Here is a 19,598-nt window from a genome sequence, read left to right as displayed (position 1 = left end):
ACCAGCACTTGAGAGAAGTCACTACGATTGACGTGTCAGGAGGGCGTAGGCCTAACTAACCCAGTTTTAAAAGGAACGATGTGTGAGTGTCGGTCAGAATACACGTGTCCTCTCCACGGAAAAGCGGTCCTGTACTCGGAATACAAAAGTATAACCAGAGGATAAGCTGGGTGTTTTGGATGCCGATGGTTAAAGATAGATTTCAGTTAGTTTTATTTTCTGATCGAAGAAAGGGGGAAATTGGATCTGTAGGAGATTGATTGCCTTCTTCCTTTCCCACCCAGAATCGCGGCCTCCTGTTTTGGAAACTCTGAAAAATTGCTCAGATGCTGTTCCGCAGGTAAGAAGATATATATATATATATTTTTAAATATATTTTTTATTGATCTCAGAGAGGAAGAGAGAGGGAGAGATAGAAACATCAATGATGAGAACATCATCGATCGGCTGCCTCCTGCGTGCCCCACACTGGGGATCGAGCCCGCAACCCGGGCCTGTGCCCTGACCGGGAATCGAACCGTGACCTCCTGGTTCATAGGTTGAGGCTCCACCACTGAGCCACACCAGCTGCGCTAAAAATTTATTTATACATTCTCCCAACTATGCTTTTGAAAATAACTTGGCGCTAGCAATTACTGAGTAATGAAGAAGTCAGATGAGTGTCTTCTCTCGAGTGTGGTCTAGTAGAAAACAAGAAGACAGACTGGGTTCTAGGCGTAATTCTAGCCCTACTTAGTGTGTACACATACCTGGGCTACTTGGGACACAGTGTTCTTCTCTGTGAAGTTACAGACTTTGGTGATTTTTTGAGGATTTTCCAAGCGTAGAACCATTTCCCTTTTGAAAAGCAGCAGCCCTGCTTCATACACGGTAGTTGTGCGCCCCCTGGAGGAGAAATGAGGATATAACCCGGGTCAGGAACTTCGATTTATAATTCACTGTGCTTTCAAAAAAACGTCATTAGGTTGGTCATTATCTTCAGAGTAAAGACATTCTTAAAAGAGCGTCGTCAAACGGGGTTTCCCGGCGTGTTTTCGTCAGAGCGGAGACCTACATGAGGCTGGGCCCTTGGAGACGTGTGGTGACTCAGCCAATGGCCATTTAATTGATCTAGTGATTAGCCAATCGTGATTAAGATGAAGCAAGATAAAAAGAGGTAAAGAAATACAGTTAGAAATAAGTGAGGAAAATAGAGCCTTCAAAAATATTCTCTCATTGTTTTTCCAGCTCAAACAATTTTTTTGGAGGCCCAACTAAATTGTGATCTGAGATTCTATATTGGATTTTTTCCCCAAATTCTTATTCCCGAGGCATAGCTTCCTGAGTTCTTTGTTGGATATGATAACGCTGATGAAAACTCGGACAAAAAGTCATCTGTCTTATCGATTGCGATAAAGCACGTGCGACAGCGCTGTCTGTATCACGACCCCAGCTGTCGTAATGTAACCTATATATCCACGTGCATAAAATGGTAGTGGTTTTCTGTTTTCCTCGCGCTGTCCACCATGGTAAAATATACTGTCATAAGCAGAACACTCGGTGAGCTGAGTGAGTTCAACACATCTGACGTTACGGCTCAGAAACCCAAGGGTGAAACCGATTGATTTAAATGTCACACCTTCTCTTCTTGTGGTCACTGAAGGGTCTAGGGAGCTGGAAATGTAATTAACTAATGGAGAGGAAAACATTTGTGGGCCATTGAGGATATTTTTTCCATGGATTTCTAGAGAAAGTGGAAGGGAGGGAGGGGGAGGAACAAGGAGAGAGAGAGAGAGAGAATGAATGTGAAAGAGACACATCGATCGGTTGCCTCCCTGGGATCGAACCTGCAACCCAGGTACCTGCCCTTCACTGGTCATCGGACCCATGACCCTTCGGTGTGGGGGCGGATGCTCTAACCACTGAGCCTGCCGGCAAGGGCGCAACAACAAAAAACCAATCACCCAACACTATGCCATTTATAAGAATCAGGCGTCAAGACAGGTTTGAGAGGCATAGAGCCCGATGAGCCGCCCTGGACGTCTTCACTTTGACTCTTAACGTCGGTGGGCCCACTCGTGTCCATGTTACTCACCTTAGCGCTTCACTCCTCTTTTTTTTTTTATTAAAAAAATCCTTTTCTTTTTCCTGTCACTCTCCTTGCCCTTCCCTCCTCGGTCACTAGATGGCAGGTCTGCATCTCTGTAACTGACCCCTGGGGGAGGGGAGGGGAGGGGCGGGGCGGGGAGGGGAGGGGAGGGGAGGGGAGGGGAGGGGAGGGGCGGGGAGGGAGGGAGGGGCGGGGAGGGGAGGGGAGGGGCGGTGTTCAGCGCTGGGCTGCGGGAAGGATGGCGTTTTCAGGTCCCTGCCAGGGGCCTGCGCATCCCTGCGCGGTGATGCTGGGGATGCAGGACCGGCTGGGCTGGGGCATGCGCATGCACCGAGCCAAGAGCATCTCTGCGTTCTTGTCCCGCTGTGCGCGCAGGCACCTGTGCTGCCCTCCGAGCTCCCGGGAGTTATGGAATGAGTTGTGATTGTGCTCTCTCCCTGGAGTTAATAATGCAGAGAGAGCTCCATATCCCTAGGAAAACCATGACTCACGACGCCTTTTCTTAGCTATGGGGGTGGGGGTGTAAGGGGGAGTATGGGCGGGGCGGGGGGGGGGGAGTTGGGGGGGAGCCGGTGGTGTTGCCAGGGAGTCTGATGCTGAAAGCAAATGCAGCTGCTAGCCCTGCCCCCCGGGCTTCGCTGTGGCCCCTGGAATGAGGAAGCTGGGAAGCAAAACTGCATTCTCAGGACCTCGGTTTACCCATTGGTTTACTTTATTTTTTATTGATATCAGAGAGGAAGGGAGAGGGAGAGAGAGAGAGATAGAAACATCAGTGATGAGAGAGAATCATCGATCGGCTGCCTCCTGCACGCCCCCTACTGGGGGATCAAGCCCACAACCCAGGCATGTGCCCTTGACGAGAATCGAACTCGGAACCTTTGAGTCCCTAGGCCGACACTCTATCCACTGAGCCACACCAGCCAGGACTGTATACTGATTGTTTTCATATCAAGTAACATGCTCTGAAAATCTACTGTCTAAAGAATGATTTTATAAAACTGAAATAGGACTGCCTTTCAAGTCAGTTTTTTATTCTTTGGCCCCGGGGTGCGGGCTCGATCCCCAGTGAGGGGCGTGCAGGAGGCAGCTGACCCATGATTCTCTCTCATCATGGATGTTTCTCTCTCTCTCTCTCCCTCTCCCTTCCGCTCTGAAATAAATAAAAAATATTTTAAAAAAGATGTGCTATGATTGCTAGTCATGCGTCCTAGAATGCCAGTCATGGAGCCTTAGAATTTACCAGAACTTGACAATCTGAATATAACTTTCATATAATTAACGAGAAAAATTAATTACACATCTCACTAGCATTTACAAAGTAAATGGCCGCAGTGTTAACTTACCAGTAAGTGGCTTTGATATTCTAGTCTCTGAAAGGATCTTGCTGACATAAAATAATAAAGTTTCAAAGACAAACAAGTTAAGTTTTCGGCAAAAGCTTTCTTTGAGTGTATCTTGGCTTCCTTTCTGACAGTTTTAGACTTAACGTTATGCTAATGTTTTCCTTTTTTTTTTTTCTAGGAATCAGATAATCTTGTATTTAGAGAAATATTTGGGGTGAACATTTTATTTTTTCATGGCAACTTGCATTCTGTGACATGCGAATGTGTAAACAATTTGTGAGAACTAGCCATCACCACCCACGTATAAGATTATACGGGAATGGAGGAATGTTGGCCGACCGATTGTACATGCTGTCCAGCCAGCGCAGATGGCAGCCTCTACCACTTAGAATGGTTTAGACGTTTGAAGTAATACTTTTAAGTACAAATCGTATTGAAATTGGCAACCTGTAAAGTATATTACATTCTGTGTTGACGCTCCATAATAGATGCCTGTTTCCTGCATTTGTAAGGATGTACCCATTAGATCAATTCTGTCCAAAATTACGAAGACACTTTTTTTTTTCCTCTTAGAAATGCATTCATTTTAATTTTTAATAGTGAGAGACATTAGCCTTGGGGAGACGCACACAGTTCCTGGAAACGCCGTGAGAGTCTTTCCGAAAAGTGTAGAAGAGAGAGCAGCAGTCCATTTCTCTCGTGTGGAATGCTCTGAGGAGCTGATGGGCCTCTTGTCAGGTTGTACCCTGAAGGGATGGGAGATTAAGTACCAGGCCCAGGACACCAGGGCGCAGGCTCCCAACCCCAGGTCTTTCCATGGACAGCAGAGCGCCTGGCAGACGCTTCGAGATGAAATCTGGGCTTGTCTGTGGGTGGGCCCTGAGAGGAGGGAGGATGTTTGCTGAAATGGCCAGAGAACAGACAGCATTTTTCTTCCATCATATTGACCATGGAAGTTTTTTGTTTTTTTTTTAATAAACCTCTGGAAAAAATTCTATAGAACCCGTGTAGAAATCAGCTCTTCCTGCTGACAAGCAAGGCAGCCTCTCTAGAGAGTTCTACAGACAGCATCTTGGCGGCGGTGACTTGGTGCTGATAGCCCTGGATAAGGAAGGCCAGATAAGATTCTTTGAAGACTCTTAGCTGCCTTCAGAAGCAGAAACCCTGTGTCCAGCTAACTGCTCTGGAAGAATGGACGGCCAGCTCTCCTTGACAAGCGAGGCCTGTGGTCGGCAAACTGCGGCTCGCAAGCCACATGCGGCTCTTTGGCCCCTTGGGTGTGGCTCTTCCTAAGCCTTAGGAGGACCCTGATTAAGTTCATTACAATGTACCTACCTATATAGTCTAAGTTTAGAAAATTTGGCTCTCAAAAGAAATTTCAATCGTTGTACTGTTGATATTTGGCTCTGTTGACGAATGAGTTTGCCGACCGCTGGGCTAGGCAGGCAGTTCGGATTTGACATGAGCTTCATTGCTGTTTCCCTGGGATGGACAAGGAGGATGGTCACCTTGATTGCGGGCTGGGGTTTTGCAGGTAAAGACAGAGCCGTGGAGAGGAATAAAGATTTTAGAGTTTTGTTCTCTCTACAGTCAGGACTATGTGACAAGCAGCTAGTCTCACCCCCTATTAGCTCTCCATGTTTTCTGTCTATAATAATTATCTCTAGAAAAACAATTCTCTCTCCGAAACCTTCAGAATGGTCAAGAGGCCTCTGGGGAAACTGACGACGTTCTCAAATACTACAAAAGTTGACCATCTTTTTATAAAAGATGTCCTATATCATGGCATGATATGCTTTTTTTTTTTTTTGAAAATCTGCATCAATGAAAATGAACAGGAGTCTTTTTTTTTTTTAAATATATTTTATTGATTTTTTACAGAGAGGAAGGGAGAGAGATAGAGAGTTAGAAACATCGATGAGAGAGAAACATTGATCAGCTGCCTCCTGCACATCCCCCTCTGGGGATATGCCCGCAACCCAGGCACATGCCCCTGACCGGAATCGAACCCGGGACCCCCCAGTCCGCAGGCCGACGCTCTATCCACTGAGCCAAACCGGCTTCGGCAGGAGTCTTTTATTTTTAATCCTTGCCCGAGGATAGGTTTATTGATTTTAGGAAGAGGGAAGGAGAGAGAGAGACAGACAGACGTTGATGTGAAAGGGAAACATCGATCATCGATTAGCTGCCTCCCCGATGTTCCCTGACTGGGTCACTGTTTTTCACTAATGTCTATACAAATATATAAAGTATTTCAATACATAGCTGGGGAAAGCATGCCATATATTCTCTAAGTTGTCCCTGGTCAAAGAAATAACCACAATAAACAATTATTTAAGAAATAAATTAGGTTTCTTTTTAATTTCTTTCAACAACAAGGGTTACTTGAACCATTTAGACATGAGGGTGACCCATACATTGCCTTAGGCAAAACGTTAAAATCAGAGTCAACCTGACATACAGGGCCTGAAACGTGTGCATAAGGTGTATGCTCGTGCCCATAGGGATATCTACAATATTTAAATCTATTTTTTGCTTAATTCCGTCCGTTTTTTTGGAGTATTCCTTACTTTCTATTTAACTATGTCTTTGTTGCCCTCAGGAAGTTGCAGACATTGGATCTGAGGGACAGGCCACTGTGATTCAGCAGCTGGAGCAGACCATTGAGAATCTGAGGACCAAAATAGCTGAACTGGAGAAGCAGTGCCCTGTCATGGACGCAGAGGTGGCCGGCGGCCGCCTTGGGGTTCAGAACGGAGAGGCTCCCTCGGACGATGTCTGTCTTGCAGCTCTCAGGTTAGGAGAAGAGCCTGGCCGGCACCAGAGGATTTTACAGGCCAAGTCCATCCAGACGTCCCCGACCGAGGAGGGCGGGCCACCCACGCGGCCTCCTGCCACGACACTGCCAGAGGGCCCCTCACCGTCCGGACCTCAGACAAAATTCTGCTCAGAGATTTCCCTGCTGGTGTCTCCCAGGCAAATAGTGCAGCTGGATGCCCATCAGCCGGTGCAGCCTCCACCGCCTCCACCCCTGCCCTGGGCTGAGGGTCAAGGCCAGGCCAGGCCACAGTCTTCCCAGCCTTCCCTTCAGACTGAGTTGGACACCAGCCATGAGCAGTCTGTGGCATCGCCCTCTGGACACAGCCTCAGCATCCCGCCCCCACCACCTCTGCCTTGCACAGCGTCTTCTGGCTCCACCTTTGGTGTGGGCACGGGGGCTCCCTCCCCTCCCCCACCCAGTACACCTCCTTCTATGCCTAGTACGCAAATGCTGCCGCCCCCTCCCCCACCTTTGCCTGGTGAAGAAATACCTCCTCCCCCTCCTCTTCCTGGAGTGGGAATACCCCCTCCCCCTCCTCTTCCTGGAGTGGGAATACCCCCTCCCCCTCCTCTTCCTGGGGTGGGGATACCCCCTCCCCCTCCTCTTCCTGGGGTGGGGATACCCCCTCCCCCTCCTCTTCCTGGGGTGGGGATACCCCCTCCCCCACCTCTTCCTGGGGTGGGGATACCCCCACCCCCACCTCTTCCTGGGGTGGGAATACCCCCTCCCCCTCCTCTTCCTGGGGTGGGAATACCCCCTCCCCCACCTCTTCCTGGGGTGGGAATACCCCCTCCCCCACCTCTTCCTGGGGTGGGGATACCCCCTCCCCCACCTCTTCCTGGGGTGGGGATACCCCCTCCCCCACCTCTTCCTGGGGTGGGGATACCCCCTCCCCCACCTCTTCCTGGGATGGGGATACCCCCTCCCCCACCTCTTCCTGGGGTGGGAATACCTCCTCCCCCTCCTCTTCCTGGGGTGGGAATACCTCCTCCTCCTCCTCTTCCTGGACTTGGGGTTCCCCCACCTCCTCCTTTGCCAGGTGTGGGTATCCCACCTGCTCCAGCTCCCCCTCCCGGTCCTGGAACTGGCATCCCCGCAGCCCCACCGCCACCTGCTCTGCTCCCTGGCCCCGGCCCCCCACAAGCCGGGGGCAGCACTTTACCAGCACCACACGCGTGCGGATTTCTCCCCCCGCCGCTGCCCACCGGCTGGTTTGGATTGGGGATGAGCCAGGACAGAGGGAGCAGGAAGCAGCCCATAGAGCCCTGCCGGCCCATGAAGCCTCTGTACTGGACGAGAATCCAGCTGCACAGTAGAAGGTAGCGTGCACGGGGCTCCGCCTGGAGTGGGGACACCCCTCCCCCACCTCTTCTTAATTCCCCCTTTTTCATTCGGAGGATTCCTTATTTTCTATTTAACGCTCTCTCCGTTGCCCTCAGGAAGTTCCAGGGAGGTACTTGCCTTCATCGCTCAGGAAAATGACAATCTAGTGCCCTTTTCAGTACTGTTCTCAAATTTGTAGATTTTTAAAGTCAATATTTAGTGAAACAATCTGCTATTTAAAATTCTACTTTCTCAGAGGTATCAGAAGGATAGAATGAATGGCATGTATGTACCAATGTATACGGTGTACAGATACCTGTCTGACTAGGTATTGGCTGATCTTTTAAAGATGGAGGGGTATAGATTTACTTAGCCTGCCTGCTCTATGGCCTCACTCGGACCCCCGCCTTATCCATGTGAATCAAACCCTTACACGCACGGACTCTCGAGGGTGCTGTTTGCATGTGTTTGGAGGGACGGGCTTGTTGTAAGGTTGCATTTTGTCTACGGCTGTCTTTTTCCACACAAATGTGCTACACAAAAATACACGTACCCACCCCCTGGGTGTGAGGCCTCTCAGCTTTGAGAATTTTATGGCCCTTTCATAGAAGATGGGTGGCACAGCGTGAAGTCTTGAAGTCATAGCTGGGAATCTATAATCATAAAAACGTAATATGCTAATTAGACCGGACAGCCGAACGACCTTCCAGACAACCTTCCGGACGAAGCCGGGCTGCGAGGGTCGAGCCCCTTGCCCGAATTTCATGCATCGGGCCTCTAGTGATATTTATAAAAAAACACCTGCCCCCAGGTATGTGGGTGGCGTGTTACTCATCCATGCACAGTCCATGGACTGTGTCCCCTCGTCCCTGGGACACACGGCTGTGGCATCTGCCGGTCCGAGAAAATATATGCACTTTGCAGGATTCCTTGAATTTGGCTGGTGTGATGTGGTATGGATTCAGAAGTAGGATATTCATCAGGCTCGTTCTCATTTTTTTTTAATGTTTTTACTGATTTGAGAGAGAGGAAGGGAGAGAGAGAGAAACATTGATGTGAGAAACATTGATCGGTTGCCTCCTGCACGCCCCCTACTGGGAATGGAGCCCGCAACCCGGGCATGTGCCCTGACCAGGAATCGAACCAGCGACCTTCGGGTGCATGGGGTGATTGATGCTCAACCAAATGCACCACATGGGCCAGGGCTGTTTTCATTTCTTACATTAATATTTTTTCTCTTTGCTGAATCATACATAGTACTGAAGGGGAAGAATGTATATATTTTGACTACTTCTAACTTGGTCACTAATTCTCTATGTAGTTGCCGTTTACCTGTATATGTGGATGCATCTATTTTAAACTATGCCCCGAACTAATTTTATCCGGATAGAGGAAGTGTTTTTTTCTTTTTCTGTTTAAAAACGAGTCTACCCTTTTCAGATGGTATTCCATGAATCTGTAGCTACTGGGATGTCAGCTAACAGTGGCATGATGGGAAGTGGTAGGGAGATGAGGATGTTGCCTGGATCATGACGTGATTTCTTCTCTCGCCCGGGAATAAGAGTCAAGTTGGGGTTGCGAGATACCAGACATTTCCTGCCTTTATCACCCGCACCGAGAGGGCTTTTATTTCTCTTACTAGAGGCCTGGTGCACGAAATTCATGCACTGGGGGAGGGGTCTCTCAGCCCGGCCTGCACCGTCTTGCAGTCCGGGAGCCCTTGGGGGATGTCCAGGACCCCTTGCTCTTTACCACCCGCCTGGGTGGGAATACCCCCTCCCCCACCTCTTCCTGGGGTGGGAATACCCCCTCCCCCACCTCTTCCTGGGGTGGGAATACCCCCTCCCCCAGCTGCTCCTTGCTTGGCTCGCTGCTCCCTTGCACTGCCGCGGAGGTGGGAGAGGCTCCTGCCACTGCCGCTGAGCTCCCCAGGCGTGAGCCCATCTTCTGGCTGAGTGGCGCTCCCCCTGTGGAAGCTCACTGACCACCGGGGGCAGCTCCTGTGTTGAGCGTCTGCCCCCTGGTGGTCAGTCTGCATCTTAACGTTCTGCCATAACGGTTGCCTAGGCTTTTATTATATAGATGTTTGTATACACCGACTTGATCACGGAGCCTTCCTGGACGTTATGATTTCCAAGCAGAGGTTTCATTCTGCGTCGATGCCATTTTAACTTTCTCATCAGCGGTCTGAAAAAGAGTATTCTCTCCCCTTCCCCCTTCCTTCCCCGTTTGCCTCTTCTGTTCCTTCCCCCGATGCTGCCTTCCTTCCGGCTTCCTCTCCTCCTTTTCTTTTCATCCCTCGGCCCTTCTTTTCCTCCCTTCGCCCTCCGTGTGGCCTCTCACCAGCGCGTGCCACAGCTCAGGTTGCCCGTGGACGGTGCGTCTGTATGAAACGCCAGCTCATGGCTCCTTCAGTTGATGTTTTGCTTAACTTTAGAGACTCTGGTGCTTCGCTGATCTGGGAAAAAATCGAAGAGCCGTCCATAGATTGCCACGAGTTCGAGGAGCTGTTTTCCAAAACCGCAGTGAAGGAGAGGAAGAAGCCGATTTCTGACACCATCTCGAAGACCAAGGCCAAGCAGGTGAGTACTTGGGTGTGTTTTCTCCCCGTGGCCAGCGTTTCGGGCCTCACTGTGACCTCTCATTAAAGGAGTTGCTTGGAGAGTTCATTCGTTACCTTATTCTGATCCTCGGTGGAAATCAAAAACTCATGCATGCAAAAGAGAAAGGAAGGATTTTTGCTCATTCGTGGAATCTAAATTCTATTTGGAGCAGGGGACGGGGACGTGTGTTCTCAACTCGCCTTCCCTCTGAGGTTCCGCACTCTGTTCCCTGCGTCCGTGTCTCTGATCCACTCCGTTCATCAGTTTTCGTTAATTAGATTCCACGACTGAGTGTGATCACGTGGTACTGGTCTTTCTCTGATTGGCTTATGTCACTTAGCATGTATGATCTGGAAACAGCCCAAGTGCCCATCGGTAGATGAGTGGATAAAAAAGCCGTGGTACATTTATGCCATGGAATACTATGCAGAAATAAAAAGAGAGAGAGAGAGAGAGAGAGAGGAGACTCTCTTAACCTTTAAGACAACATGGAGGGACCTGGAGAGTATCATGCTAAGTGAAAAGTCTATATATATTTAAAAATAAAACGCTCCCCCCACCCCATTCTCCAAAGCGTTTCTAGGTGCTTCTTGAATCATTTATTCTCATTGCTCAGTTTTCTTCCTGGCAACATGTTCCATATATTTTGTTCCCTTCCCCCCCCCCCCGCCCCCAGGAAATATCGTTCCCTGTGTTCTGTATTTACCATGAGTATCCTAACCCTTATGTTCCTGAGTCTCTTTCCTTTGCTTGTTCTCTTACCTAATGTGAAATCATAGGCCTCACTATGGACTTAAAAAGCCTGCTTTAGACATCTTTTTCATACACTTACAAACTTTTTTTTTTTAGCCAGACCACTGAGCTTCTAATGTTTCTAGAGGAACAAGTACCGCGCTCTTAACTGTCCTGAACATTTTAAAAAATATATATATTTTATTGATTTTTTTACAGAGAGGAAGGGAGAGGGATAGGGAGTTAGAAACACCGTTGAGAGAGAAACATCGATCAGCTGCCTCCTGCACACTCCCCACTGGGGATGTGCCCGCAACCAAGGTACATGCCCTTGACTGGAATCGAACCCGGGACCCTTGAGTCCGCAGGGCGACGCTCTAGCCACTGAGCCAAACCGGTCAGGGCTGTGCTGAACATTTTGCATTGTCCCATCGTCTGCACTCGTTTCTGTATTCCATGCTGAGACTCAATGAGCATTTCAGTCTCGCAGCCGGCATCGCATGCAGAATTATAGAATGGGTGTTCAACACATGACTCATTCCAAAATAGCAATTAATTTCTGGTTTGTTTTGGGTTGGCGCTCTTTTTTCTTCATCCAGCTTAATAAGTCATGCTTGCCACTCTCCGGCATGCTAGTATGCTTTCACAGATTTCACTGCCTGTTTTAATCGCCATGCTGCTCCCTGCGTGTAACAGTCTCCTATAGGTTTTTCTTTTCACGGGGCCACCCAGGACTTCATGGAACATGTTATTGTCTTCACTGTGTGGTCTTGCTGCTCTGCTCCTATATTTATTTTATCTTTTCCGCGTTTACTTCCACCAACATTGTATTTTTAAACTGTGATCGTTGTCAGTTTCTAGTGGTTTAGGTATTGCCCATGCTTTTTTTATTCACCCAACTTCCACGGACACTTAAGAAATGCGAGTTATTGGGAAACTGTTGCATAGGGGCCCAGCATCTTTTTAAGTGTTCGTCTCAAAGCACGCGGATCCATCTCTCTTGCTAAGAGTATTTTATTGAATTTTTTTTTTAATGACACAGAAGTCATTGAAAGGATGAACGTAGGATCTTTATATGAAGACTCTTGCTAAGGTTCACAGGAAAGCTGACAGTTGAAAAGATGTTTCTTATTCTAGAAAGCTCTATGTAGTCGTCTTGGACGAGGTCTCAGGATCCCTTATTACTTAGGGGTGATACCATACTATTCCACCCCTCCTCTTCCTGTATTTTCACACAAGGAGGTGCAGGGGGCGGATCCGAAATATTGGGCATTGATCTATTCCCAGGCCTGACAACCCAAGCGGGCCATTCCCGTGATGTGATCAGAAGTGGGTTTCTGACAACTATCGGGATACCTACCTGTGACGATCTGTGTCTTTCATGGTCTCTTTAAAGCAGCGGTTCTCCACCTGTGGGTCGCGACCCCTTTGGCGGCCGAACGACCCTTTCACAGGGGTCTCCTAAGACCATCCTGCATATCAGCTATTTACATGACGATTCATCACAGCAGCAACATGACAGTGATGACATAGCCACGCAAATAATTTTTTTAAAATATATTTTATTGATTTTTTACAGAGAGGAAGGGAGAGGAATAGAGAGTTAGAAACATCGATGTGAGAGAGAAACATGGATCAGCTGCCTCCTGCACACTCCCCACTGGGGATATGCCGGCAACCAAGGTACATGCCCTTGACCAGAATCGAACCTGGGACCTCTCAGTCCGCAGGCTGACGCTCTATCCACTGAGCCAAACCGGTCAGGGCCACGCAAATAATGTTATGGTTGGGTCACAACATGAGGAACTGTATTTAAAGGGCCAGAAGGCTGAGAACCGCTGCTTTAGAGCCTGGGGTGAGTCACCTTTTGGGGGGCTGAAGAGATGTGGGCAGGGATAGAATTGCTACCGTGCCTGAATTCATCCTCACCCCCCGCCCTGGGTCCTTTAATTAATAAGGCATCTTTAACGCATTGATAGCTGTGATCACCGGTTCATTACTTTTCATTCATTCCAGCCAGACTAGCCTTTAACCCATAGCGTTGGCTGGTTTTTCTAGGTGTGTGTGTGGGGGAGGGGGGGGCAGGAAAAAAAGGCGGATGACAACCATCCCCCCACCCTCGCCATGCTTCCTCCCTTCTTGCCGGTGACCCCAGTAAAGGGGAGGAAAAGGGCAGAGGGCCAAATTGTCCTCACTGGGCCACCCTTCTGTGAGGGAAGATTGCCAGTGTGTAGCGAACTTCCAGGAAAGGGGACCCCGTGGAGAAGAAAGGGGGCGAGGCCTTAGAAGGGGGAGTGAGTGCTTTGCATGTACGGACGCCAAGTGTGTCTCTTTCAGCCCCAGTCCGGCCTGAGTGTGCACGTGTGTTTCTCTGCTCCCCTAGAGACATACGTGACGCTTGCCATAATTGTGCTGCTGGAGAGCAATCGCATGCCTTCTGCTTTCGGTGTAGAAAAACCTTCTGTTGTTACCAGAAGGATATGTGCGTATCCATCTCCCCATAGATGAGTTCCCGTTAGAAATGGTGATGAGTCAGATGAGTATAATGCCTGTATTTCCGTGGCCCTCCTGAGGGAACTGGCTTATTCTCTTCTCCACGGGCTAGCTTCCTGGCCCCATTCCCCAGCCGTGTTTGTCAAAGCGATCGTACCGACTCCAATCAGCCTCTGTTCTGCCTCTACCTCAGTTACTAGCTTTTTGGCCTCCAGTTCAAAAATTGGAAAGGGGGGAAAAGAGGAAGCCTGCGATATTGCAAGAAATCAAGAATGGTTCCTGACTGTCCCAGGATTACCTCCCCACCGCCCCCTAAACAAAGCCTGGATGTCATTGTTACGTGACTAAATAGAGGGACTTCTAGGCTGTATCTGTCTGAGAGGAAGTTACAGCGTATTTTTAAAATCGCCATGATACTCATGAGCTTTCCTTTTAAAAGCATCTTTTCGCCCTCGCTGGTTTGGCTCAGTGGATAGAGCGTCAGCCTGTGGACTGAGGGTCCTGGGGTCTATTCCAGTCAAGGGCACATGTCCGGGTTTCCGGGTTCCATTCCCGGTGGGGGAGGGGGTGTGCAGGTGGCAGCTGATCGATGTTTCTCTCTCATCGATGTTTCTAACTCTCTATCTCTCTCCCTTCCTCTCTGTAAAAAAAAAATCAATAAAATATATATTTAAAAAAATTGCATGTGTAAGAATGCGTACAGTAGCACTGGTGGTAATACTTCTAAACTGAAAAACATTCCAAATATTCACCATGATAAAAATGGAAGAATAAATTGTGTTATAACGACACAGGGGAATAGTATACAGCAATGAAAAATAATCGTCTACCATTTTACTCAGCCATATTGGTGGATTTCCTAGACAAAGCCCAATATCAACAGTATGTGCCCACTTACCTGATGTTCAAGATCAGACAGCAGGACACTGTGTCAGTAGAAATCAGAATGGGACTTGGGGGGGAAGTATTGATAGGAGAGAGGTATGAATGGAGCCTTCAGGGATGCTAGTCATGTTTTGTTTAAGGATCCGCGTGATGATTACAAGCGTAGATACATAGGCAAAAATTAAACTATTTACTTGCGTTTTCTTCACTTTATTATAGCGGTAATTAAATATTTGTTGTAAACAATAACCGCTTTAGAAAAAACTATTATTGAAAAGCAATTTGATACTTTGGGACCATAGAGTTGGACGATATCTTTCAGGAGATGAGTACTGAATGATTTGCCTGTTGTTGGATGAGAATGTGCCAGAACGTACCCAGTTCGCACAGCGTCTGTCCCTTTAAATGGAATTGTTGAAGGAAGGAAAACGCCGGGCCTACAACCCTTGAAAATGGTGCCGCCGCAAAGAACGCCATTTGTCTTTAAAGACTTTAAAAAAAAATCACATATTGAAGCTTTTATTCCCTAAAAAATGAGCATCATAAATTAGATCACTGACAAGTCAATGTTTATTTCTCTTTTACTTCCAAACTCTAGGAGGTCTTTGGGAAACGCACCAGCTGCTTAGCCAATATGTCATTTCCAGAAATAGGTCGGAGCCTGGCAGGAAAGCTGGAACTGTGCTCCTCCGATGGGCAGGATCCAATGCAATTTTCACCCTCGTCGCGCTTCACAGTGCGACGAGCACCGTGCAGTTCAGTGGCTAGCGCCGGGAACCAAGCCCGTGTCTATAGAAGAGCCAAAGAAGTCACATCTGGCCAATGGCTAAGGGGCGGGAGGAGAAGCAGATGGCTGCATAGGGTACAAACGGGGTGACCATCCACTGAATAACCCAACGCTTATGATGTGGTCTCTATTCCATAAACGGATGCTAGGCGGTCCCTCATTCCCTGAAGGTTTCATTTCTTCCTTGTAACACTGGCCTTTTCAAAAATCCAAATCCATCACTGGTATTCCGTTGTGCTGTAACTACAAGGGAAGGGAACTTTTTTGGGGGTTTTGTTTATTTTTTTTATTTCCCCCCGAAACGCATAACCTGTAGGGCAGGCGATTTAGACAGGGATTTCAGTCTCAGGTTGGCTTTGCAGCCAGCAACTTGAAAATTAAAAGTGTTCTCTCTGTGGTTTATCTGCCTGGAACTGTGTCTGGTCGCACGGAATATTGAGGAATAGGTGGGGAATGAGGCCCAGTGTGTGAAAGTCCTTGGCCAAAGTGGGTTCTTCATACTGCAGGTCAGGGGTGGAGCAGGGCTGTGGCTCAGACTGTGGACTCCATGAGTCTGTGACCTTGAACAGGGCAATTTAGCTAAAAAATGTGGACAGTAAAAGACACTCAGGCATTAATTTTTTTTTTTTTGGAAGCGATTACAAAAATCCATACGCTATAGCCCTTTATTCTTATGTGCCAAGTAACGTTTTAGCAAAACATATTTGTCATTAAATACCAAGAATGCATGTAAAAATGGTTTCAGTAAGAGTCTTATTCACTTGGGGTTGCCAGTAACCTTATCATTTCATCTGTATCTATCTTTTATTTGTGATAGTTGACATCAGTCATCAAAATATGCTGATGTCCCTATTCTGTAGACACCTTTGATATCTAAATAATATCATGAAACATAGATGTTTTACTCACATTTTAATACTTCTAATCTTAGCCTGTGAATTCCCAGCTAAGAACGCTACGTTATGTTAACGGTGGAGATAGTGCAAATATCTATAAAACCAGATTTTTAGCAGGAATCCCGAAGAGAAGAATCCAACCCAGTGAACGTGCATGCCGTTGGGCGGATGACACATAGTTTTTTGATTGGCAAGATGTTTGAAGTGATGAAGGGCCAAATTATATCTTGCATGTATGTCTTCTACATGACAAAACATGGCAAAATGCTGTGTCTAATGAATAGAAAAGAGAAGGTTGTGTATTGTTTTGAATTCCAGGAATTTCCACATCTCTGTGTGTTTTCAGTGTGCTCACGGAGTGGAAAGAGATGGGTAGTTGTGATAGTTCGTTTTAATTAGAAAAACATTTTATTTTAAGAGCTTAGTGGTATTTACGTTCAACTTTTTATTCCATGTTACTGTAATATTTAAAAAAAATACGAAATTTGGAAGTGCAACCTATTAGAATAATATTTTTATGAAGATATAACCTAATGTCACTTTTTTCTTCCTCAGTTTACTTATGATCATGTTATACTTTTTATCGGTTTTATTTTGTTTTGTCAGGATCATCCTAACTGCTTCAGTGTAAGCTAAGAAAGGAGAAGTTGATACCAGTAAGGAATTGCATTTCTAATTCTTTTACACTTGCCCCTTTAAATGAAAACGAGAGGCCTGGTGCACAGATTCGTGCACTGGTGGGACATCTCGGCCTGGCCTCTGCTCTCTCACAATCCGGGACCCCTCGGGGGATGTCAAACTGCTAATTTCAGCCCCATCCCCTCAGGCCAGGCCGAGGGACCCCACTGGTGCACACATCTATGCACCAGGCCTCTGGTATGCGTATAAGATCTTTGGTTAATCTCTTCCCACTCTCCCCCCCTTCCCTCTGAGATTTATCAGTCTGCTCCATGTTTCTATGCCTGGGTGTTGAGCACCTGCCCCCTGGTGGTCAAGTGCGTGTCATAGCTACTGGTCGAACGGTCGGACGGTTGCTTAGGCTTTTATATATATAGATATTAAAAAGCCCAATATTATTTTGTGTTTCTCTGTCAGTGGATTCTTCTGGTGTATTGGGTGCTCTGTTATGTCAAGGATGCTGCACCATGTGTATGTGTGTGTAAGGGGAGTGGGGCCTAGAGCAGGGGAACAGGTGAGCTTTGGAGTCAGGCAGAGGTGAGTGGAAATCCCAGCCCAGCCCATGTTGTCATGGCTTTCCGCCATTTCCCTTCTCAGCCTTGCTTCCTTCTCTGTCAACGGATACACGCTAGTTAATATTTTGACAGATGTGATTTGAGTACATTACATACACCAAGCTAAGAGGCTGTTTCATTACTCTCTTCAACTTGAATTTATTTAGCACAAGCCTGTGGCTTGGCTTTGCTTTTTAAATATATTTTTATTGATTTCAGAGAGGAAGGGAGAGGGAGATAGAACATCAGTGATGAGAGAGGTCCATTGATTGGCTGCCTCCTGCACACCCCTCGCTGAGGAATATTCTACAGATAGGGGAATTGAGAGCCATTAAAGAACTCGTCTAAAGTTACCTAGCTGCTCATTTAGGCAAAGACATGGGCTGAAATACAGATTTCTTACCTCCACACGGGTCAAATCATTGACTTCTAGCTTCTTAATCTGTGGGGGATGTCAGCTATCTCCCCAATCAGCAAACTACCTGTTTTGTGTCCCAGATTGTGCTGAGGCTGCCCAAGTAGACAGGCTTGTCTGGTGCCAACCAGATAGTCTGGAGATATCCCTCCTGGGTATGGTCAGTGTCAATGTCTTCTCTGGTCTGCAGGGCCTTGGAATGCAGTTGGATGCCTGTGAGGCCGGCCACCCTGCCCTGAGGCTTAGTGCTAATTGCAAGAGGAGAAGGTGGTAGAGTAAATAAGGCTGCAGGCCTCTTTTCTTGTGTGTGTTGACTTCAAAACCCACCCAAACCCTGATAACCTCCTGCTCTGCAAAATCTCATACAGGCATTCTTGACTTTGGAGTGTAGACTTGTTCGGATTTAAGATGTTTGCTGTTTGCACGAACTGGTATCAGGCAGTACCAAGAAAGCTCTTGGTTCCCGATTCTCATTGGATCAAAAAAAATCTAGAGATCACCCCATCTTTCCAAAGGAAAACTATTTGAACCCAAAACAAAGTTGTGGGATGACCCACAGGATGTGTGTCTCAAGAGATCTTAGAGAACCAGCATTTGGTATATTTGCTACACGATGGGGAGTAATCATTGTGTGGGTTGTTCTCTCTTCATTCTAGATTTTTCCAAACTTTATTTGGTTTATTCCTTATCACTTTCTATCATTGCTTGTCTTCCTCTTGTTGGAATAAGCTCAAGTGCTTTTATAGCCTGATCCATAATAATAATAAAAGCATAATATGCTAATTAGACCGGACAGCTGAACGACCTTCTGGACGACCTCCCGGACGAAGCCAGGGCTGCGAGGGCCGAGCCCCTTGCACGAATTCCGTGCGTCAGGCCTCTAGTAAAATATAACTGCTAGTCATTGGATCACTAACACCAACACCTTGCATTTGCAAGATGTTTTATACTTAAAAATTTTTTCTCATTGCATATTCCGTTGTCTCAAGTTATGGGAATGTCACATATGGACTATTAAGTATATTCTACAGAGAGGGGGATTGAGGTCTATTAGTTAAAGAACTTCTCTAAAGTTACCTAGCTGCTCATTTAGGCAAAGACACGGGCTGAACTACAGCTCTCTTACCTCCACACAGGTCAAACCATTGGCAGTTGGGAGTCTGGGAGTTCTACCCTGTCTGCCTCCCCTTCCATTCTTAACCCTCTTGTTTAGTTTGGGCTTCTTATTTCATATTTGCTCGTGCTCCCCTGTTACGTTCTCAGTAGAGTGTTCTTGGCTGCTCTTTGCATCTGTTGCTCCTCGATTGTGCTGTATTCCACTGGATATTCTGCCCTGTGCTCGAATATCTGTGTGCGAAACAGCAATTTCTACATCCTCTCCTTCTGCTTCGGAATTCACCGGTCCCTAATCTCTATAGCTGACTCTTCCTATCTTACCCTACTCCTTGGATCTGGCCATGTACCCCTCTAATCTAAGATTCAGTTTCCAGCAGGGGTGTGTGTGTGCCAAGCCCTTTTGGAGGAGAGCAGTGTGCGCTTCATGACTGGGCGGGGATTAGGAAACAAAACCCTTGGTGTGGTTCTGCATTTAGACCAGGAGAAGGTTCCTCAGTGTCTTTCTTTAGTGCATGATTCTATCAGATCGTAAGAAACTGCAAGAACCTTCCAAGTTATTGGTTTATTGGGTGTCATACGTATGATTTTATTTTCTTCCAGGGCCTAGTATGGCACCTGTTCAAAGCAGATGCGTGATTGGTCATGTAGGATGCCAGGGGAGATAATGAGAAATTGTTTGCAACTACTGGAAAAGGACTTTGAACCGATAATGGTCTTAATTTCTTAGGAAATTACATGAGAGGAGGGAAAAAGAATTAATTATCTTGTAGGATTAAACTCAGTAATGAAAAGTTGACAGGTATTTCATTCTTGAGCAAACATTTAAAAATGCTTTCCTAAGTGTCCTTTATAGCTATTACTAG

The 19,598-nt window shown here is 47.1% G+C and overlaps 1 protein-coding gene across 1 annotated transcript in view; it reads left to right on the top strand.

The window, feature by feature from the left end:
- Nucleotides 1-19,598, top strand: part of FMN2 (formin 2) — a 127,445-nt gene that overhangs the window by 27,009 nt on the left and 80,838 nt on the right. The window contains exons 4-6 of the mRNA XM_036355152.1: nucleotides 285-340; nucleotides 6,035-7,572; nucleotides 10,014-10,158. Of these exons, the coding sequence (XP_036211045.1) occupies nucleotides 285-340; nucleotides 6,035-7,572; nucleotides 10,014-10,158 (1,739 nt within the window). The remainder of the gene's footprint in view (nucleotides 1-284; nucleotides 341-6,034; nucleotides 7,573-10,013; nucleotides 10,159-19,598) is intronic.

This window comes from Myotis myotis, unplaced genomic scaffold (genome assembly GCF_014108235.1).
Source record: "Myotis myotis isolate mMyoMyo1 unplaced genomic scaffold, mMyoMyo1.p scaffold_m19_p_21, whole genome shotgun sequence".
Lineage (NCBI taxonomy): Eukaryota > Metazoa > Chordata > Mammalia > Chiroptera > Vespertilionidae > Myotis > Myotis myotis.
Note: the sequence above shows the minus strand (reverse complement) of the source record. Positions and strands in the feature narration are given on the sequence as shown.